Raw genomic sequence first — 24384 nt, 5'->3', positions numbered from 1 at the left:
GAAAACAGGAAGCTACAGGAAATAAATGGGAGAAATAACAAATGTCATAAGACCCCTATTTTATCCAATCAGATGAGAGAAATATATGTATGAGGTGGATAATAAAACCTAACATTTTGTGGAAAACAAAAATAATCTTTTTTTAATGGAAATCGCACATTGCTTTAAGTGGCCTTTATTAATTGATACATTGGTTACACTAGGGATGCAATTGAGAATGTACCCGCTCGTTTTCCTACTGGAGAAAAATAGTAGCCGGATTGTTTTTGTATAGGCACTAATGGAAAACATGAACATATTAGAAATATGCAAGAATAACACCTCCGATAACGTCACAGGTATAGATGACGTCAAACAAGAATGTGGCGTCTTCAAAGTGTATGACGTCATCTATACCTGTGATGTCATCGTTAGCAACAGCAAATCTTCAGAGCAATAACGTCCCCTGAAGACATTGGTCGAGCTAGTGAAAGCGCTCCGGTGAGTGTACCAAATTTGAGTAGTGTGCTTTCTATTCATAATTATGTTGTTTTTAGGTAAGCAAGTTAGACAACCAGCTAGAAGCTCCTGTGATAGAAAATGGTGACAACTTCTCAGTCGGTGAGAGACAGTTGCTTTGTATGGCTAGAGCAGTACTACGTAAAAGCAAGGTATGTCATAATTATTGTTGTACTATTATTATTACCACCCTGGCTTTTGCCAAGAAAGCGGAATACCGTATTGTCTGTAATAAATGCCCCGGGTGAGCAATTTTTAGGGGGCATTTATTAGATGCAAAATTTCAGTGAAAATGCTTAAAATGGCGGTGAAAAGCAGAAGTATCACTCACTTACGTTTCTGGTTTCAAATCTAATAATGACAGCGTCCATGCAATAGACAATATTTTGTTGCTAAATCCTGTATGGCGGCACCTTTAAAACTGGTACTAGTATTTTCCTTGGATTTTACCAGATTTCTCATTTCATTTGCACCAGTACGATATGTTGTACACTGTACGGTATATTGAAGACTTGGTGGAAATGATCATGACCGTAAACCTCACAGGAGGTATAGACTTCAAATTGAGTCACACATTCAGATAAATCAATTTTAAATACATACTTCCTGTGTGGGAGATTAAGGTCATATCTTCCATATGGGCCTATGGGGTGTATGGATTTCAACTGGAATAGCCCAGTGTTATTACCATTTAATGCTTCGATCTTCCTCCAAGGGGATGTACATGTATATTTTGTATTCTTTTCACATTGATGCTATTTAAATGAACATTGAATTATTTTTGTATCATTTTGTTTTCTTTATTTTGCAGATTTTAATGTTAGACGAGGCCACAGCTGCAATAGACACAGAGACTGACAGTTTAGTGCAATCAATAATACGAGAGGCCTTCAGCAACTGTACACTGCTGACTATAGCACACAGGCTGCAGACAGTACTAGATTCAGATAAAATTATGGTTATCGATAATGGAAAGGTATGATGTTTGATTATTAATAATGGTGGTACATTAGTAATGATGATGATGATGCTGTTGGTGATGATGATGATGACGATGATGATGCTGTTGGTGATGATGATGATGGTGATGACGATGATGATGATGATGATGATGATGATGATGATGATGATGATGATGATGATGATAATGTGATGTGATGATGATGATAATGATGATAGCGGTAGTCAGTATGATGATGACAATGATGGTCTGTGGTTGGTGATGATGAAAATGAAGATGACATAGACGAGGGAGGGTGTAGGGGTTTCAACTGTAATTACCCAATCTAGTCTACTTACTTCAAAAATTTGTATCAAATGCAGTCAGAAGATTAACTCGGACACAACTCCGCGTAATCAGTATACCCATCAGATTATGACTTCAATTTTCACAGTCGTTAACATTGGGGCATATAATATGTGACACGATCTGGTCCAAGGAGGCCAAATTGATAAATTTGAAATTGAGATAAAGGCAAAAATATGAAGTAAAAAAACCCAATAAAATACGTAAGAAATAGATACCCCATAACTTTAGACCCAATTAGCCAAATGTTTGTATAAGGTAATAATTATAGTAACGCAATTTTCATAATGCCTTCTTTGGCCTTCATGGACCAGATCGTGTCCCATATAAACTTGTATTAATTTTGTTCTCATCATCTTTCCACAGGTTGCAGAATTTGACACCCCATCCAATCTTCTTGCCGATTCCAGTACACTTTTAAGCATCATGGTAGCTAACATGACAAGGAAAGAGAAGCCAAAAGACACAAGTGACTAAGAATCACAGGAAGGGAAGACAGCTGCCTTTTGAGGGCGCAAGTAATATATGTCACTTCGCATTGCAAGCTGTCCGTCCTCCATTTAATTCAGTATTTGATTAGTAGTTTTTCGGCAATTTTCATATGGTATTTCCTGAATTTCCTGGGGGTGGGGGGATGAGGAGCAACTCCTAAACATTTATTCTTTCTTTCAAAAGTTAAACAAAAGCAAACAAACTATATCAAATGTGTTAACGGTTTTCACTGATTTAGCAAAATCTGAGCGCATAATTTCTCTTTGGAGGTTCGTCAGTTAAGGTTAGCGACCGTTTCTCCACACACTGAAGATTTTGGTCTTCACTTTACAGCCATTCACTATGCGATTAACCCAATGTTTTCGTGGGACAAAGGTCGAGCCTTTGTGCTACACAGAAGAAGGATTAAATTGGGTCTATTGTGATTTGAGATATGTGCCAAAAACGGAGCAAAACCAATTAGTGTATTAATAAAAATTCCCTTTAAAAGGGAAAGCCAGCCTCAATGTAAAAGAGGTCTTGTAATTAGTTTGGGTCACCTTGAAAGGCATTTTTTAGGATCACGATTACATCCAGGTTACATGACAGGCCACCAAACCATCAAAACATTAACTCCTATAACTCCTGTCAACTCTTTAATTCATTACTCCAAATTGTTTTTGTCTTTTCTACTTTATACCCATACTTATTATTAATATCAAGAAATACACTGTAGTTGTTAGTCAATTCGCTATATAAACCCAATTTGCACATTTTATTTTAAAATAATTTTATATTAATTCGCAATGTATAGTTTACTATAAAGTAGATAGTGGTATGCACATAATAAAGGACTGATCAGTGATCACTCACTACAATCTTCACTTTTAAACTGTATTTTTCTGAATGTGTTGATTGTTAGTCCGAAACTCCTGCAAAGCTATGGGCATGGCATCTTCTATTCTATTCTAAATAGTCTGCATTGTGTGTTTCTCAGTCTTCAATCATTTTGTTAAATGTAATGTAATTTTATGAATCAAATAAAAAAGATAGAAAGTGGCTTCACTTTAGTTGTGTCATTTTACAGTACTTGTATTTATACAATAATTTACATGTATTCATTTTCTATAAATGCATGTCAAAATATGGAGTACATTGTTCAATACTATGTATTATAGGCTTATGCCCATATTATTGCTAGCCCCTAAAAACTTTATTTTCCATCGGACTTTTCCCGTTAAAAAGACAAAACTGATGTTTAATACATTGGAATTCACGATCTCCTTTGCAAGGCCAAACAAGAGATACTGGATAAAGCCAAGGACATGGTAAAACGCGTACCAAGGGCTCAGTCTGCTTGGTCATGGGAAGGCAATATCTATGTTCTTATGCAGCTTGGTAGGCCAACACGCTACATCATGAGATCTATGTCGGACATTCAGAACATTATTCATCTCTATGGAGAAATGCCGGCAGAGTAGACTTTTCATTCAATGAATGATTGTACATAGAAATTGTAATTTTTTGTGTATGATCTATTTGCTCAAGTACAGCTTGATGCAAAATGTACATTTTGTAAGAATCATAGTATGTCTTTGTTCAATATTTTCCATGCTGTTTCTCTTCTTTCACTTACTACTTGAAAAGTATTGAACTTCCATTATTACAATTCAATAATTTACTTATTATGCAAGGTTGATACTGAACTGCAGCAATGTGTGAAAACTTTTACCAATAAGCGAGTCATATCGATAATTGATTAAATCTTTGACCAAATCAATGTAATACTGAAATCTTGAATGCAGCAATTTGTGAAAACTCTTATCAATATAATTCAAGTCTGCAAGTCACATCAATAGTGAAACGGATTGAATATTTGATCAAATCAATATGATTATTCTGGTTGCTGTTAAACCAGTCTCGCTGTTCATCTTGATTTTATTATTATTAATATTGTGTTTAAATGTTTAATTGGCCTATGTTGAACCTCTAATAATATGTATAATGATATTATATAACATGCTGCAGTGACTGGTTGATCACTAAATCTGCTTAAAAGAAACTTCTTATCATTTGGTACAACGCTTATATTTTGAAAGAAGTGTTTCTTTTCAGGTGTTTGTTTTTAGATTATTGATATTTATATAATTGTATGTCTGTTGTATGTAAAGATATCTGTGTTTCGTGCTCAAAAATAGTAAAAGATTGTCATAAAAATATAACATGTAGAAATTGCAAGAGAAAAAAAAAAAAAAAATGTACTAATCTAAAACCGAATGAAATTCGACGCCTGAAATGTAATGAATGGACATGTAATAAATGTATTCAATTGGTAGAAGAAAATACTAGTTTTGATGATGATAATAACACAGATATATCTCAACTCATTAATGAAACACATATTCCAAATATAGACCTTAAGAAATATGATGATATGATTTTTAATCCATTGCGATTTGGAAGTAGTTCTAGAGACAAAGATGATGTTGCTAATGTTAGTTGTAATCATGAATGTAATTATACCACACCTAGTCAATGTTCATTCCCTAAGGAGGGCAAATTAAATTTTATGAACATTAATATTAGAAGCATATCTAAAAATTTCGATAAAATGAATGAATGTGTTAAATCTGTTAACCATGATTTCACCATTATAGGCATTTCTGAAACACACTTGAAAGATAAACCACATGACTTTTACAAAATCCCTGGATATAATTTTGAATATACTAATAGAGTCGGAAAAGAGAAAGGTGGCGCAGGTATGTACATTTCCGACAAACTTACTTATAAGCTACGTAAAGATTTGAGTAAGGCAACATCAAATTATGAGTCATGTTTCATTGAAATAGAAAATGTAAAAAGTCGCAATATTATTGTTGGTGTGGTGTACAGAGCTCATACAGCGATAAACGAATTTATATTAGATATAGACCCTGTCTTTCAAAAAATAAACGCTGAAAAAAAGTTAGCCTACGTTATGGGTGACTTCAATATAGATCTCCTGAAAGTGGAAAATGAAAAACCTATTCATGACTACTTAGATTTAATTTACTCTTATTCCTTAATGCCAACTATTTACAAACCGACCAGAATAACAGAAACATCTGCTACATTAATCGATAACATATTAACGAATAATGAAAATATTGTACAATCTGCTATTTTAGTTACTGATATAAGTGACCATTTCCCTACTATCTTGTCTACAAATCTAGATGTATCAGATATTCCGTGTAAAAAGGCAACATACAAAAGAGTACACAATAACTACAATATTAATAAGTTAAAGAACAAATTGGCTAATGTTAAATGGCAAGAATGTCTTGATAATGTTAATGCAGATGATGATTATAACAAGTTTATTGAAATATTTAACAATGTATATGATGAATGTGTACCATTGAAGAAATGTTCAAGTAAAAGAAAAAAAGACCCAAGATCACCGTGGATAACTAAAGGGCTTTTACGTTGTATAAATATGAAAAATTCTTTATATAAACAGTATTTGCAGAATCCAAATACGGAATGCCTCCAAAAATTTAAAACCTATAGGAATAAACTGCATGGTTTGATACGCAAATCGAAAAGAAACTATTTTTTTACCAAATTTGAACGGGCAAAAAATAATATGAAACATACGTGGAAAACAATTAATAGTATTATTGGACGTGGTAAAATCAGCAAACTAAAAATAAATTTAAGACGGACAATAATGACAATACTGCTACTATTTTAGATCCCCAAGAAATATGTGATCATTTTAATAAATATTTTGTAAACATAGGTCCGAAACTTGCAGCAAATATTCATAAATCTGGAAAAGACTATTTTGATTATCTAGATAATCCCGTATCTAGTAGCATGTATATGAAACCTATTATAGAACCAGAAATTATTAAAATCATAGATAAATTCAATCAGAACAAAAGTGCTGGTTGCGATAATATTGGAAACTTCATTATCAAAAGGGTAGCAAACGAAATTGTAAAGCCACTTGCCTCAATTTTCAATCTTTCTATCACAACAGGTATTGTCCTCAAAAATTAAAAAGTAGCAAAGGTAATACCAATCTACAAAAAAGAAGACGCTGAAGTGTTTTCGAATTATCGCCCAGTATCGGTATTGCCTTGTTTTTCAAAGATACTTGAAAGATTGGTTTTTAATAGATGTATTGCTTATATTGACAGTCATAAAATACTTAATGATAATCAATTTGGCTTCCGCAGCAATCACTCTACTTATATGGCCATTATACATTTAGTGGATAAAATTAATAATGCGGTAGAAAAAAGATGAAACTACTATTGGAGTATTTTTAGACCTTTCAAAGGCTTTTGATACTATAGACCATAACATATTAGCCCACAAATTAGAACACTACGGATTCCGAGGCATTGTACTGGACTGGTTTAGGAATTACTTAAGTAACAGGAAACAATATGTATATTATATTATAAACTCGTGTGAATCCAAAATGAAAGATATCATATGCGGTGTCCCTCAAGGTTCCATATTGGGACCTCTACTATTTATACTTTATATAAACGATATTGTTAACACATCTAACGTACTTAGCTTTATTCTGTTTGCAGACGACACCACAATACTATACTCGCATAAAGATATAAGAAGCAAATTTTGGTTAATTAACAATGAACTAAAGGAAGTCAGTAATTGGTTCAGAGCAAACAAATTATCAGTAAATGCCAGTAAAACCAATTATATGATTCTGGGAACACCACATATGACGTCCAAGAATTGGATAAATATTGATTCAACAACAACTGTCTGTAATGTAGATGTTAAGATAATTTTAGACGAAATCGTTCTAGAAAGGGTAGATAATACCAAATTCCTGGGAGTACTCATAGACGAAAACTTAACATGGAGGTGTCATATTAACTGTATAGCAAAAACTATTTCAAGGAATATTGGTGTAATGAACAAACTCAAATTCTTTGTACCAGATCGCATTCTTTATACTCTATATTGTACCTTTATTCAACCTTATTTGAACTATGGAATATTAATTTGGGGAAACACATGTAAAACATATTTGGATAAAATTGTGAAACTCCAAAAATGGGCGATACGGACAGTTGCCAGTAGTCATTACAGAAGTCATACAGCCCCCTTGTTTGCCAAATATAACATTTTAGCAAACAATGACACCTATAAATTAGAATTGGGAGTTTTTATGTATAAGTACAGTATTAATGAATTACCGAGCTTATTTGACAGTTTATTTACCCTACGATCTAATATTCATGATTACCAAACAAGAAACGCTAATAACTATAACTTGACTAAAAATAGCAGGGTTTTCACAGATCACGCTGTCCGTACAGCTGGTCCTATATTATGGAACTCATTGCAAAAATCTTTAAGAGCGTCTTATTCAGTGAAACATTTCCGGAACGTGTACAAAAGACACTTAATTTCAAAATATGATTAATTGTCGAGCATTGTAGTTTTTTTGTTTCTTGTTTGTTTGTTTGTTGTTTTTAATTTTTATTATTTGCTGTTGAATTTTCTGTTTGGTAACTTTTCTGTTAAAGGGGAAGGCTACCTCTGGCCTTACTGGCCTTTCGGCCATCTCCTCCATGATTCTTTGATGGTATTTTAATGCGTATTTTGTATTTCTATGTGAATTGTGGAAAATATAGCAATAATTTCATCAATAACATCAATTTGAGTCATTTTTTATCCATAAAACGATACAGGATATGATAGATAATTACTTTGACTTCAATGTGGTCCATATAATGAAGAGTTTGATTCTACAACATTATTAGATCTGATATGACGCCATTGGTGGTATAATTACCTTGTTCACCATGTTGATATGCTATAGAACAAGTTATTGTTATATGTAGGCCTAACCTATAACTTTTAAAGTCATAATCAATTCAAACATAACTTTGGCAATACTCACTCGTTTTCGTTCGTTTTAACGGCAAAACATACTTTATTTCCCTTACAAATCGAATAGCAAACATCAAAAACATTTTCAGCAGAAAAAGTAAAATAAAATAATTCATACCAATAGAAGGTGATAATCTTTTGTGTACACAAATCCCATCTATGAAACAGATACCAGCCCCTTATGAGCTGGCGAAAATGTGCCAAACAGATGCAATAGCCTTACTTTGCCCTATTGTTTTATACCCCATTGAAATTTGAAATTGGACAAATGCTCTTCTTCTTTGCTAAATATTAACGTACCCTCAGTAACCAAAGTTCTTGATATCTGATCCAGAAATTGCACTTACTTTGAAGTTTCAGCAACACTGTTGCCTTTGTCAACACTTGATGATGAGTGATTCCTATTGGCAACCGACGCTAGATGTATCTCCACCGTAGGTCTTGGTGTTGCCAGTTGATTTTCCATCTGGGGATTTTCTTGAACCTAGTTCTAGAAACTCATCAATGGTGGTGCCCCTCCTCTTTCTAATTTCTATAGCCTCCTTTAACCAGCGTGTGAATCGTTCTTGATCCGTGCCAATGATCTCAGCGTCCCCCCATCCAATAACATGATTTTTGTCGACTAGGTGATCTGTTATTGCTGACATTTTGTTTTTTAATAATATACATTTCCCCGCAGAGAAATTATTAAATATTTCTCTTATTAGCCGAAGTTTTGACTACGCCGCCATTTTGAAATAATAATGACCCAAACACTAATTGGCGATATCGTCCCCTTAGAGACGATATTTTAAGCACAAATACATTATTTTTAGAATAATGTGTAATAGTGTTATCTTGTAGTGTTATTGCATGTTGAAACCGAAACAGGTCATAAAGCATTGAACTAATCGGGTTTATCCTTAGTGTAAGAGAACACGAAAATACTAATAGGATAAAGGTTATCCACGTTACTCATGTGTGACTTTTAACAAAAGGCGCCGGTTCCCGGAGTGTTCCTCATTCAAACCAATTCAATGCATGACCTCGGAGTTCCTTGCATGACTTTTGCGGGCTATTTTGAAACAGTCATGGTTGCCGCATGCATGTACTTCTTTTAAAAATCCTAATCAAGGTATAGCAGTCGTTGATAGGATATGCAGCTTATAGAACACGGATGACCTCTATTAGAGTTAGGAATTGGGATGAGGATTAGGATTAGGGTTATGGTAATGGTTTAGGGTTAGAATAGGATTAGGGTTAGGATTTGTTTGGTAGTTGGGATTTGTTTGGTATTCTCTTACACGAAGGATACACCACTAATCGGCAAATCCTACATTTATTGTAATGTATTGAAATTTGAATTTGAATCAGAATCAAATGAAATGAAATGAAACGAAATGAAATGTTAATGTTATGAATCGAATCAAAATTGTTTGCCTATAATTTTGATGCATTGAATTGGAATCGAATGAACATAATTTTTTTATATCTAGTATCTGAATTGGAATAAAAACAAATTAAAATCTGGAAGAGAGAATCAAATTAGAATTGAATCAATGTGGAATTCGTAGAGAGAGAGAGTATTGAATTGGAATTGGAATTGAAATTAGATTTGTGGATCGAAATAACACTTGTCTTGAACCGCTTCACGTTAGATATGAAGAATTTATAGTAAATTATTGTTAGAGACTCTGTCGTGTTCATAACAAATGTTTCAGGTTCTTAGTCCGTCATTGTGCCCATGTATACCATACCAACTACGATTCTTGAAAACTTCCTTCGCAGCCACTCCTTTATCTTGTCACAAAAAGTACATTATAAATGACAACAATGTTTTCTGCCACTTTTTCCAAAAATATTATGCTTTCATTATGGCACTTTTATTATATGCATTCCTGAAAGTATAGTTTGCCTCTTAAAACGTTCCGTAGGAAGCTTTCTTTCCAGCCGCTTCCTTGTCGTGTCGAGTTATGACTTGAAGAACACTAAAAAACAATAAAAGCATATAAGTTATGAACAAAAGACTAGAATTAAAATTAATATATGAAACAGATCCTGTTTAATTTTCAGCATTTTTCTCAACAACTGAATATATGAATACAAAAGCACCCAAGTCCATACTTTGGCCAAATTGAGTTAAGCATGGGAAAGTGTTGCTATACATAGGTCTGTCATATGCATGAAAGGACAACTCAAATTCATCCTCTGTGTCTATTGAGCATGTGAAAAATAGCATGTATGAAAGAATCAACCCAATTGCATGATTTGAGTCTTGTAACACATTGATTGAAATCCAGTATGTATAAAAGTCCACTTGTAACATCTTCATTGCTGGAGAGTGACGTTTGAAAAAAAAATGTGTGGTTTATATTACATGGCAGAATGCTTATCAACATTATGCATAACTGTGCGCTTTATTTGTATCATTTTACTAGTGGTAATATCATTCCAACATTATTGTCTTTGTATATGATTCAAAAAACCACCCAAGTCCAGAATTTAAAATGAACCCCACGAAGTCCCTGAAATGCTAATCGTCATACCTAATACAGTTTAACCCACCCATTTGCACGTACAACTTACCATATTGACCAGGTAAATCTAACTGAAGGAATTAAAATGATACACAGGTTTTTTCCTCAAAATCATTTCCCATGGACTTGGGTGGGTTTTGGATTCATGTATTCAACTGTTAATAGGTTCCAAAGGTTTGTCAGCCAATGTCCGATATTATGAGCCACATAGGAAAATAAGTTAGGGGCTGTGCAATAATTATGAGCCCTGGGGGAGGGTAAAAATGGAAGTGGGGCAAGAAATTGTTGTCGAGCCGAAGTGGGGGGCAATTTTTGGCAAGTCGAGAGGGGGAGTGCAAGCGAATTTTGGCACACATTCTCTCTCTCTCTCTCTCTGGGTCAGATGGCGCAGGATTGCGCCGCAGTGGTCTTCACAAGAGTACGCCATCTACTTCTATCAAAAGCCAAACGTATTGCACCATACATTCCGTGTGATGAAACGTTCTTCACATCATTTGTCCAAGATGTTGATGGACGTCCCCTTCCACGATGGCCTTCCACGGCTCCCTGAAGAATCTGCTTCTCAAATCCACCATCCTTTCTTACAATGTGGCCAAAGTAGCACAATTTCCTCTCAATGACGGACTTTCTGATGTTGCCAAGTCTGTGCCAATCTTATTCACGACCCAGATATTTGTCTTCTTGTCTTTCGAAGATACTCCAAACAGCCTCATATAGCACCGCATCTCAAATACAACTATCTCCAGGATTCGCACCCGTATGGAATTGAGAAGACTGTTGCACGAAGTAACCGTACCTTGATGTTGACCTTTCGTATTAAAGACATGGATTTTTCTCTTAAAATGTCCCAAAAATACTGTCCAAACGTTGCTACCAGAGCCCTTAAACCAAAAAAAAATGGCGTAACCAGACGGACCCTAACTACCTACCTACCCTTATTTTTTATGTTACGCTAATCAAACAATTTTTAGGCCTTAAAAAAGGATCAGTTGAATATAATCAGCATTTATGAAAACATTGCATATGATGATAATATTATTGATAATTGTGCTTGATCTTTCATTACATCACTTGTTCCCTAAGCTGCGGACAAAATTCACTCATTACAAATATCGGCCATCACCCACATCGTGAGGGGAGGGAGGAAAATGGAGGCCAACATTTCGATTTTGGAGCCATTCGGTCAATGTCAAGTCACATATTGGGGTGGGTTTGTGTATGTGACATGTGTGTTGGGGTGTATACGTCACATTAGTTGGTATAAGATGCCTTCAATGTATCCCCGGGGTGGGAAAATTCACAAAATATGACCACCCGGCCCCCTCCCCGTTTTTCTGGGGGTAGGGTCTTAATCGTGATCATTAAATGGCACAGAACGACAGAACATAATAGAGTATTCATTTATGCATTACGTTGCACTATTAAGGGAGCTCAATTATGGACCCGTACCCTCAGAAATGTGAGGAGGGGGCCGGGAGATCATCTTTTGTGCGGTTACATTAATGACTTCCCCACCCCCAGGGATGCATTGAGGGCATTCTATGCCCACTAATGTGACGTATAGACCGACCCAAACACACACAAACCCATCTTAATATGTGACTTGACCTTGACCATGGTGACGTTTAAAAAATGGCTTCAAAATCAAAATTTCTCCTCAATATCAAAGATAATGCCTATTTCAACCTCACTGACAAGTAAAAAGTCAGTAGCTTTTGGAATAATTTGACTAGAGAGAAATGAAAATCATTGATTTTACTGTAAAAACCACTGATGGGCCTCACCCCCGGTCATCTTTGACGGCCGGTCCTACCCCCGAGTAAGGTGCTGGGGTGAACATTGTTTCACTAAAATGAGCGCAAAGGATGGATCTACGATTAGCTTAGGTCTCTTGGGCGTAAACGCGTGCGGTTTTTGTGACGTATACAAAATCGTGGTGGTTAGTACAATCACCCCCTTCGTAGTTCTAGGGTTAATGTTTCATAAAGTAATAACCATAGTAACTCAGTTTTTAAAAGTACCTCGTTTGCCCCCCATGGAGCAGATCCTGTCATATATACCAGTTACAAGGAAAACTGGCTCATTAAAATATTTCTTAAGAAAAATTATTGAACTTACGCCGTGAGTATCAAGGGAATGAAACCTAATGTTCCGTGTATTATGAAGACCAAATTTGGTTGCGTTTGCACCGTTTTACTGTAAATAGAATTTATAAGCAAGGATGACAACAGATTGCCAATACTCTCTATACTTGCTTTGAAGCCGAAGACCACGCCTGGATAAGAGAATAGCAGAATACGATTAAACATGAAAAAATATGACGACTTTTGTCCACTATCTACAATGATTAGTTTAATTCTTGAAACATAAAATGGAAATTGACACGATTCCTAGTAAAATGCAATTTCATAATAGTGATATGATATAAACATGATATAAACACAGCAAAAACACAGCAAAATTAAAAAGTTGCGACTAGTTCCATCACCATTTAATCAGAGTCTGAGGAGTAAATGGCAGAATAATTTATATACTAATTTTATTATTATATACACTTTCCTTCGAAGGTTTGATACCAAATTTGATATGAAAAGTTTAATCATCGTGAGCAATTTTAAAAATGATAAATTACGAATTGACCACGCAAAAGCCAATGCATGGTATCAGCTTATTATGTGGCCCGTAGCAACCCGTACAGGAATCATTGTACACTTGCCTGCGCATAAAAGAGCAGGGTATTTGATTTGCATTTTTACATGCATGGGTAAAGAACTTTACAACAGCGCCGAAATGTGTGCAGCAGCAACACACACACACACCGACATTTCATACCCCATTGGAAATTTCCGCAGTCACAAACAGTCGCGCTTTATAATCGATTAACCTGCAGGCCTATACGCTGGCGAAGTTACGTAATAAATCGGATTAACTACCATAGCAATAGGTGAAAACAATTTTGAACATATCGCGCAGCACTACAAGCAGGTTGAACTAATCACCTGTGTATGTCTGCAACTATAGATTGAACACAATACTGGTCTTTTCAATGATACTAATCTTACAGGTGCAAGTGATCAGCATGATATGGTTCAATGCACACCACTCCACGCCATACATAAATTCTCCCAGTCACATTTCCCCAATATGAAATTTTTAAAAAGTAAAATTTCAATTTTAATTCTTTTAAAGTTTGGCAGAGGCGGGGTTCGAACTCACGGCTCACCGCTTTGGCTAGTATCACGTATACCATACGTCCAGCGCCTTAGACCGCTCGACCACGAAGAACTTGATAGTGTCATCGTGAAAATTTATACCTATAATATTAATAAATCGCAACTTCATTACTGCATCATATTTTGGAATTTTATCTGCTTAAGGGATCTAAAATGAGCGTTTATTGCGTTTCGACAGTATTTTTTGTGGGACATGAGAGCACCTCAGACCTATCGAATTGCATTCTGAATACGAAGCATGTCTTTCTGATATCAAATAATTTTCATTTTTGAAAATCACAATATAATACAAATTTTATGACAAATTATAAAAATTTGATATTTTTCAAATTTTGATATATAACAGTCCTCGAAGTAAATGATATAAATCTAATGACATATTCTTAAAGTGTATGTAACAGGGAGGAAAAGCCGACGGTCAATTGAAAATTTTGACCTTTCATATTAAAGATATGGATTTTTTTTCCCAAAAAGACCTAATTTTTTTTGGTTTTTTTGGGAAAAAAAATCCATATCTTCAATACGAATGGTCAAAATTTTCAATTGATCGTCGGCTTTTCATCCCACCTACATAGGCCTACACTTTAAGTATAAATCATCAGATTTATAAAGTTTACTTCAAGTACTGTTAAATATCAAAAATATCAATTTTTAATGATTTGCCATAAAATGTGTATTAAATTGAGAATTTCAAAAAATCAAAATTATTTGATATCAGAATGACAGTCTTCGTATTCAGAATGCAATTTGATATACCTGATGTGCTCTAATGTCCCACAATAAATACTGTCCAAACGTTCATACCCAGCCCTTAAAACATTAATGTGAATTATAATAAAGCTACCATTATTTATATTGTTGAATTCTCAAGCGCATAGAGACAATTAATACGAGGGTCCTATGAATAGGCCTACATACACAATACATAAAATCGATTTTGATATCGGCCATGTGCTCTGCTGTGCATGTGGTTTCCCGCAGTGGCGGAAGTTGTATTACGAAGTGCATCCGAACTCCATTTTGAAGCAAATGATTTTGACAAGGCATTGGATTGTTCCAGTTTGCATCCTAAATCCACATTAGACCCTAATTTTATTTACAAAATCAAAAGATTAGATTATCATAACAACAAAACGGTAATCTTTTGTCGGGTCTAATGTGAAAATTACATTAAAAAAATGCAGTTTTTACAGAATTAATTTCACTTAATTCCAAAAAAAAAAATGGCGTATATAAGATTGAAATAAATTCTCTACCTTCTATACTAGATCAATTGTGACGCAAGTTGTTATCAAAAATTGTTGTGATAGATGTACAGTTAATATTCATATTATCCATTACCTATCTGATGGTACAGTTTTTACACAGAAAATATTTATTTGAAAAACCTGCCACTCGGCTTTTTCCGGAAAGGTCACAGGGTCGCCGTGACCTGTGCAATAATTACAATTAAAATTTTTCTTATTCTAACAGCAAGCGTTTCTAGAATATATTATGGCGAAATGTGGTGTAGGTTCAATGCAGATGTACCGCGTGAAAGTATTAGTGCAGCGCGGTATATTCAAAAATTGTTTTCACCTATTGCTATGGTAGTTAATCCGATTATTACGTAACTTCGCCAGCGTATTCAGGCGACGTAATTTTTGGCACATACGATAGCTCCACCGCGTGATACAACTCCCTATCAGTACGACGGCAACTTCGTGACCTCTTTTGTTCGATAGAAATTTTTTACGGGTTGGTGAACACGGCTTACGTAACTAAATGTTGAAAATTTGGCCGGCAAACATGTTTTAGCGAAATGGCTCCAGAAATGGGAGACACGGGTCGTTTTTTGCTTAAATTGTGTACCATGATCACGGATAAGATACCAAACATTTGTGCAAAGAAAAAAAAAAGAGTAATAGTTGAATAATATTGAAAATAAAGAAGCTTGAACATGTCCAAAGTGGCCGGGAAAATGAGAAAAATTGCATGTCACGATCACCAAAATGGTTATATCTACAAACGCCGGTCTTATGCTTTTCTGTAATGATAGATATTAACTAACTTGAGCTTGTATTAAATTTTCAGCGAAAATGATTGGTGGAACAATCGAGTCGTAGGTTGTAAAGTTATATGGATGGCGTAAACCTTCAAAATACGCTTAAGAATACGCCTAAGAATACGCCTAACCTTAGACGTCTAAGATGCATTCTTAGGCGTCTAAGATGTAATCTTAGACGTCTAAGAAATTCGCGGTAGACTTAAATCAACGAATCACAGGAACAGAAATCCCAAACAACCAATCATCTTAGGCGTATTCAATTATTGACCAATGAAATCTTAGACGCCTAAGATTTTACACGCCTAAGAATTCTTACACGTCTAAGATTGATATTTTAGTGATGGACGGTATCACCAAGGTGATTTTCTCTGAGGACTTGCAGCAAAATTGATTAATTGGTTTGATTTTATTTTCGTTGGTTTGGTGTGCTGTTTGGTGTGGCTAGTAGTAGTCAGGTATTAATGTTGATGAGCATGATGACGACGACGACGATGATGATGATATGATGATGATGATGATGATGATGATGATGATGATGATGATGATGATGAAAATTAATACACAAACACCAAAGAGGAACAAACATGCCTAGCATATATTTATATACCTCCATGATTCTATTTTTAACATAGAAAATTTGACCTCTAATTGTCTTCTTGCACTTTGCAGACTGAAATTATGCATATCTGATCTCTTCAATTATAAAAGACGCTTTGGCCTTGTCCCGGGTCCCTTCGCAAAAATATATCACACGCTGTTCGAATTATAAAGACATAGTTGGTTGACCTTATAATGTGTGTGCAGTAATAACTTGACCTCTGAACGTATTGGATATAAACGCATCATACCCTACACCGTCAGGTTAACTTTCTTGTTGAATGGAGGTATCGAGGTCTCTTAACTGTGTATTTTGGCTCAGTCATAGCATACGTGTTAAGAAAAACATACATGAAAAGTGAGCAGGGTGACACCATAGACATGTGCTCTTTGTTTAAACATTACAAGTAACGTGAGTGGCAAACATTAATGTTTCATATTCAATCAATGTTGGAGCCAATACTAGTCCGTTCCTATCTCAGTATCAAAACAACATTGATTGGGAGGGTGTGAGGGGGGGGGGGTCGTGAAAATTTCATACTAAATTTAATCCCTCATCACTGCCATCATCATCACCACCACGACTCTAATAATAATCTGACATCATTTGTATTATCCATAATCATCATCATCATCATCATCATCATCATCATCATCATCAACAACAACAACAACAACAACAACAACAACAACAACAACAACAAACAACAACAACAACACCGTCATCAACTCATCATCATCATCATCATCATCATTATCATCATCATTTACGCTATAGCCACACAAATAGAAATCTTACATTAACTGCAAGTCATCAGAAAAACAAAATATTTAAAACAAATTAAAGTTTTATCAGTTTACAACAACAACATCAACTGCTAGATTATGTTCAAATGAAAAAAAGCCTATTATGTAAAAATACATTGTTCCGCCTGAATTGTCAAAAAGTGGCTGAAAAGAACAAAACAATGGGCCATTGTGCCGAAAGGTGGGAGAACATGTACCCTATCCCCCTCCCACCCCATCACCCCTTTCTCTTTGCGATTGACGTTGTACGTTTTGATCGAATTTACGTTACCGTCCATCACTAGTCACGGTCAAATGATCAATCTTAGACGTGTAAGAATTCTTAGGCGTGTAAAATCTTAGGCGTCTAAGATTTCATTGGTCAATAATTGAATACGCCTTTAAGATGATTGGTTGTTTGGGATTTCTAGTCCTGTGATTCGTTGATTTAAGTCTACCGCGAATTTCTTAGACGCCTAAGATTGCATCTTGGACGCCTAAGAATGCATCTTAGACGTCTAAGATTGCATCTTAGACGTCTAAGGTTAGGCGTATTCTTAGGCGTGTTTTGAAGGTTTCCGCCATCCATAAAGTTACTCTCAAAACGGCCTGTGTCTCAATCGTGCGTGTCCCGTTAGTGACAAGTGTCACTAGCAAAATAGCAGCCGGCCTTGTCATTATATCGAATAATAATCGTCAGAATCGTCCAGTTGACTCCACTTTATTCAAGTAAAATACTGCATTGACTTACAAAATATTGAAGTCAATATAAAAAGTAATATCACCTCATTTGACTGAACTTAAAAGCAGTTTTAAAAATATTATTGTTGATCGAGTCCCTGAATGAGAAATAAGGTTGCAAAAGATACGCGTATGTTACAGTAGGTTGTGATGGTCTAGTGGTTGACGCCGTGGTTTGAAGTGCGAGAGGTTGAAGGTTCGAATCCTACAGCATTTCGATTTTTTTTCTCTCTTGTTCTGTTAGGCCTATGGTGTAGGCCCGTCAGTATTATGATCAATTAAAAATATTTCTATGCAACACGTTTGCAATGTTTTTCTTTATGCGTAGGCCTACATATTAAAAAATAAGATAGCGTCATCCATAATTTACGAATTTCAAACCTGATATTTTGGCATAATATTATTTGTAATTTTTACACCGTTCTTACACCATACCCAGACATACACATAATTGGAATCAGCGTTTCGTTGTCTAGAGTAACTTTAATTATCTTCAATAGAACACCACAAGCGGTCAAGATAAAAAAATGCTTTCTTTCATTTTACCTCATTATTTCTGCTTCAAATGATCAGAAACCCTTCCTGAAAGTTGTTTACTAATATCATAAATATTTTCAACAACAAAAAAAACCCGCTATGGTAGGGTTCGAACTTCCAAGCTCACGCACTTCAGGCACGGACTTAGCCACTAGACCATCACAACCTGCTAACTTATTCTCGTACCTTTTGCAATGTTATTTCTAATTCAGTGTCTCGTTCAACAATAATCTTTTATAAACTGTTTGTAAGTTCAGTCAAATGGCTTGAAATTACGTTTTATATTGACTTCGATATTTTGTATGACAGGGCAGTATTTTGTATGAATAAATAAATATCACTGTAGTCAACTGGACGATCCTGACAATTATTAATCGATTATATGGACAAGACCAGCTGTTAATTTTCCTGCTGACACTGGTCACTTATGGTCACGCACGATTGCGAGGGGAAGCCGTTTTGAAAGCAACTTTCCAACCTACGACTCGATTGTTCCACCAATCATTTTCGCTGAAAATTTAATACAAGCTCAAGTTAGCTAATGTCTATCATTACAGAAAAGCATACGACCGGCGTTGGCGCATAGTTGCAGATATAACCATTTTGGTGATCGTGACATGCATTTTTTCTCCATTTTTAGGCTACTTCGCGCACAATAAACATTCATTTTCTCCACAATAATTGGACTTTTACACGTTACTGTTTGCCTTATACTCATGTTTCATATCTTATCTATGGGCTCAATATGGAAATGAAGGAGAAACCACTCATGTATTCCATTTTTTGATGTTTTCTGAAAAACTGTATTTGCCACCTGATTTACAACATTACGTTACGTAACAGCAAAGGTCACGCCGGTAAAAATTACCGGAAGTGAGCTAAGTTGCTGTCGTACTGTATGTCATTTTTAGAATTGCACGAATATCCAAACAACGGTTCCTATACTCACAATGATTAAACTTTTGATATCAAATTTGGTATCAACCTTCGAAGGAAAGTGTATAGAAAATTAGTATATAAATTATTCTGCCATTAACTCCTCAGACTCTGATTAAATGGTGATGGAACTAGTGGCAACTTTTTAATTTTGCTGTGTTTATATCATGATACAACGTACCATGTTCATGTTCTGAGACTACTTTGGCCATCATTGCAGGGATCAGAGGCCTGCTAATAGAACGCAAAGATGCCACAAGCACCGCTGTAATGAAAAAGAGAAACACATTTTGTCGATATTGTCGACCCACTGTCGTTTCAAGTAATTAGTTTTAGGACTGGTTTTGGTTTCGGACACGTGGTTATTTATGTCTATTTATTTCACGAAGAAATGAGAAATAAGAGAGGGGAGAAAGATAGGGCGTGTATGTGGGGGAGGTTATGGGATAGAGAAAGAGAAACAGAGGGAAGAGAGGGGATTAGAAGAGTGAATGGAAGGAAGGTGGATTAACTTACCGATATACAGTCCTAGCGTCGTGTTTGCAATAGCATGAAGATATCCATACAGAATACCAAAAACCATGCTGACTTGAAGATTCCAGAGGTCGGAAAGACACAGAGAAAAACCATTCGAGCCTATTAGAGCAGCTGTAAGAACATAAAATTAATTTACATTATAACAATTTAAACTTTTTCAACATCTTCATCCATATTTCAATTATCTATTTTCTTACCTAGAGCACTGCTAAAAATAGACATGGTCGTATAGCCGGCAACTAGCACTGACGACCAACAAAATGACGGTCCCAATCCATACACGAGGACGATTTCGAGAACTGCAGTATTTATCACCTGATTCATAAACACTATCATATAGAGAAATCCTAAACGCCATCTTCGAAGGCGTGTTTTGCTTTTGAAAAGAAGTATCAGACTTTTAAATCCATATATGACACCGGATTCTGATTGATACATTCCCGGTTTCGCGTTCTTCTCGTTTCTATCAACAGTTTCGATTAAAAATGGTGGGATGATAATGTACAGGAATGCAAGGCAATACGCAATAAACGCGATCCACAGTGCAGGGCCAAATCCGTAATCTTCGATGAGGTATCCAATAGCCATCTGAGTCAATCCGATTCCTATTGACGGCATTGTTAAAACGATTGCGATACGCAGTAATCGGTTTTCCTTGTTTGTAATATCAGAAATGTATGCATTATACTGGGCATATAATAGCATATCACTTCCGGTTAAACCTGTAAGATCAAATTCAACAAAATTGTCAATTGTCTGAGTGGAAAATAAACATCTGTCCAAAAGTGATTACCCCTTTAAATAATAGCCATTATTCCCCAACCATTGATTTTTTGCCAAATTTGGAATGTGCAGTCACAAAGCATAATCTAGTTTTGCGCATTATGACTGCTCATTTGCTCCAATGGTCCCGATATGGATGTCGTAGCGTACATTTTAAAGAAAGTAACCCGAGATTTGAAAGTTGCAGCAAAATCCTATTGTCTTGTATCCAGTATCCATTGAAGGAAATCTTTTCAGCTCTCATTGGATTATTCTTTTTAGTTCCATGCAATTGGAGGGGATCAAAACATGTGATAATCAATAACAATGGTAATTATTCACACCAGTGCCCATTATATCACGTAATGTCAAATTGAAACATAAAAATGTCTATATTGTTTTCTGACTAACAAGGCTCTAAATGGCCTTCCATTGTAAGTTGTCCTTTCAGTGGTAAAGGTAGATTCAAAACTTACTGATTGGGAGGTGTAAAAACAGATATAAGTCTTGTTTTTCCACTTCTAATGATCCTCTTGGTCACAGGAACATATTATTTGCTGTTTTTTGTGTGTGTATGTATTGTTTTTAGGTAAGTCCGAAAGCTTGTACAATAAATAAAAGTGAATTGCCTGCAACGTCCGTTTTGGAACCAAATTTCTTACACATGTATAATACTCCCTGGAATCCAAAGCACCAAATGTGTTCGGAGAAGTACCAATTTCTTACACTATATTATATACAAATTCAAAGTATAGACCTCTGGTAAGGCAACCGTAGTTTCACGGAATACTCTCACTTACGATCATTGGGTATACCGATCATCAGACGGATAATTTGTCATGATTTCGACTTAACAGATATGCGTATACATGTATACACATTCTGTGGTGTCAAAAACATGACAAACCCAGCCAACCAGCACAGCCTCTACATATATTTATTTTAATCGACCTGAATTTCTTTGACTCCTTACAACGTACCCTGTACAGTAAACACAGACAACATTATCAAAAAGACTATAGAGGATTATTCACCTTCAATAAATTTAGCCACGGCGAGGACCCAAAGTGGCAGGGCGAAACGATGTACAAGGAGAAATCCAAGCATGAAAACAAGATAACCGAGTACAACGAAACCGATAATTATTTTTCGGCCTCCTCTATCGCTCCAAGTACTCAGAAGCGGAGCTACAATTATAGATGGGATAGTACCACACATGGAGATCACCATCTGCCAGTATGACACCTCAGCTTGGACTTCCTGAAGATGCCTGTAATATGGATTGCTTGTATTTTGATCCACACACGTGCCGTTTATCCCTCCGTTATCCTCAGGTAACGTCACATTTTGTTCGATGGCTATGGTGTATTGTAGAAATTGTGGCAATACCGATGTCACCACACCAAAACCTACAGCCGTTAGTAAAAGTATGGGCTCTACTGTGATATACCGAGAGAATGCTCTTTGAAGGTTGGGCGGTGAGCTTGGAGGAGCAGGTTGGAGAAATGCCTTTATTTTTCGAGATGATTTGGATTTGACCTCAACGTTGATATCCTCCTCCGCCATGATAGTTCTGCAATAAGAAACGTTTCATATTATAGCACGAGACACGAAAATGATTGGACAAATCAAAACAATGTCTGATCTCTCAGACGTGGCAAAAGGTAATACCTACCTATATATCGAAACCAACGTTATACTAAACCAAAACATACACGTGGTTTGTTAAACATAGACAACGTTATCAACTATACATGCAATCTCGCAAATAAAAAATCCAAACGGCTCTTTGCAGAGCCACCAAGTTTACTCATTCTTGTGATATTCACTATTAATAGTGACATTGTGCGTCTTTGACTTCTTTGAATATACTTTTATTATCACACTATTATACATCTTTACAAGCTAGTATCTAAAACCATAAAGCCTGTTTGTACTCGTCATATCTAGTGCTTAATTTTAAACTACACATGGGTCCACTTATCTTCATGCCACTTGGACTGCTAAATCTCTGCAAATTCATACTCACAGCAAATGACGATTTTTAATCCTATAACGGAATAAACCTTAAACTCTCACGATTTAGTCATCTCTTGGAGATTTTCTAGCTTTTATAGCTAACATTCCGCTGATGATCCCCGGCAATAGGGGTGAAACTATAGTACGAGACTTTCAGAGGCTATAGATTACATCTATATCCCATCTGTTTTCTTTAACATTTCTCCATCTTAGCATGAAAGTTCATCTGTATTGGTAATCCATATATAGAAAGATTTAAACTCTTGATCTCAATACAAAATATTTTCAGCTGTTGCTACTACAGCCTTCGTCAGCGGAATGACCCGATCGTGCACTCTTGAAGTGTGACGTAATGACCGGGATCAAGAGTTTGTATTGAGATCAAGAGTTTAAATCTTTCTATATATGGATTACCAATACAGATGAACTTTCATGCTAATATCAGAACTGATTACGGCAAGGATTGCCTTGATAACATCAGACATTTGGAAAAAACGGGAAAAAAGATCGCCCGGTATCGCAACCATCTTCGGTTTAGTCTACATTGTAAACATCAAAATTTAACAAGCACTGTCAAGGGTAGAAAAGCCGATAATATTCTTAGGAGAGCCGAGAGAGCTTTACTTAATGTGCGTGTTGGCCAAATTGTGAATAAGATCGACAATTTAAATCAAGAAAAAGATCGTTTTGAGTCGGTTATTTATAGCGCCAGTGAGTTACCTAGCGACGTCACAGCTGAAATTAAAACACGGACTGAGAGGTCACAGGTCAAGGAACACGAGCTGTCCAAAGCACGCCAGAAAAACAAATTTTCGCGATTGTTGAAAAAGAAAAAGGAACTTGAATCTCGCAAAACTAACAACTCCCTAGCGTCCGATTGCATCAGTAAATGGGTGAAGAACTGTTCCGAGCGTTTATTGAATGATTCTGAGCTATCAGTGTTGGTAAAAGGTCTGAATTACGCGGTTGCACCAACTGAAATCCCCGTTGTTGACATTATCACCAGCACTGAATCGGCGTGTCGTAAGTTGCCTGAACGCGATGCTAGTGAACTGAGATCGAAAGTTGTTGGTTTGTTGAGTCGTCCAAAGAAACTTGAATCCAATTTGAGTGCAGATGAACATAAAGCGCTGAAACAACTAAAGAAAGATCAGGATATACGGATTTTACCAGCTGACAAAGGGAGGTTGTTGTTTTGGACACACCAGATTATCAACAGAAGTGTGAAAAACTCTTGAGTGACACAGCCACATACAAGAATCTTGGCACCAAAGATCCCACACCAAGGTATAAGAAAGAACTAGTGTCAGTGCTTCAAGATTTGGAGAACGAGAAGGGATTAATAGGATTGAATACCGTAAGCTTTATCCTACGACTGAGTCTCCACCCAAGTTTTATGGTCTACCAAAGGTACACAAACCTGACATCCCACTGAGACCTATTGTTAGTAGTGTTGGTACCATAACATAT

General features: G+C 35.8%; 2 protein-coding genes and 1 long non-coding RNA gene across 3 annotated transcripts; 2 read left to right on the top strand and 1 right to left on the bottom strand.

Moving 5' to 3' along the window:
- Nucleotides 1-518: 518 nt before the first annotated feature.
- LOC140168978 (ABC transporter C family member 12-like) lies at nucleotides 519-2292 on the top strand. The gene is made up of 3 exons (XM_072192282.1): nucleotides 519-650; nucleotides 1310-1474; nucleotides 2171-2292. Exons 1-3 carry the CDS (start codon nucleotides 621-623, stop codon nucleotides 2279-2281), a joined length of 306 nt encoding a protein of 101 aa, XP_072048383.1. The 5' UTR covers nucleotides 519-620; the 3' UTR covers nucleotides 2282-2292.
- A 7766-nt stretch (nucleotides 2293-10058) lies between these two features.
- On the bottom strand, nucleotides 10059-19862 carry LOC140168977 (uncharacterized). Its single transcript, XR_011861303.1, has 3 exons — nucleotides 19778-19862; nucleotides 12838-12994; nucleotides 10059-10170 (listed from the first exon to the last, which is right to left on the bottom strand). It is a non-coding gene; the product is annotated as an uncharacterized lncRNA (long non-coding RNA).
- Nucleotides 19863-23336: 3474 nt separating this feature from the next.
- On the top strand, nucleotides 23337-24152 carry LOC140169318 (uncharacterized). The gene has a single exon (XM_072192576.1). The coding sequence runs from the start codon at nucleotides 23337-23339 to the stop codon at nucleotides 24150-24152; it is 816 nt and encodes a 271-aa protein (XP_072048677.1).
- The last annotated feature ends 232 nt before the right edge of the window (nucleotides 24153-24384 follow it).

Source organism: Amphiura filiformis, chromosome 14, assembly GCF_039555335.1.
Source record: "Amphiura filiformis chromosome 14, Afil_fr2py, whole genome shotgun sequence".
Classification (NCBI taxonomy): Eukaryota; Metazoa; Echinodermata; class Ophiuroidea; order Amphilepidida; family Amphiuridae; genus Amphiura; species Amphiura filiformis.
Note: the sequence above shows the minus strand (reverse complement) of the source record. Positions and strands in the feature narration are given on the sequence as shown.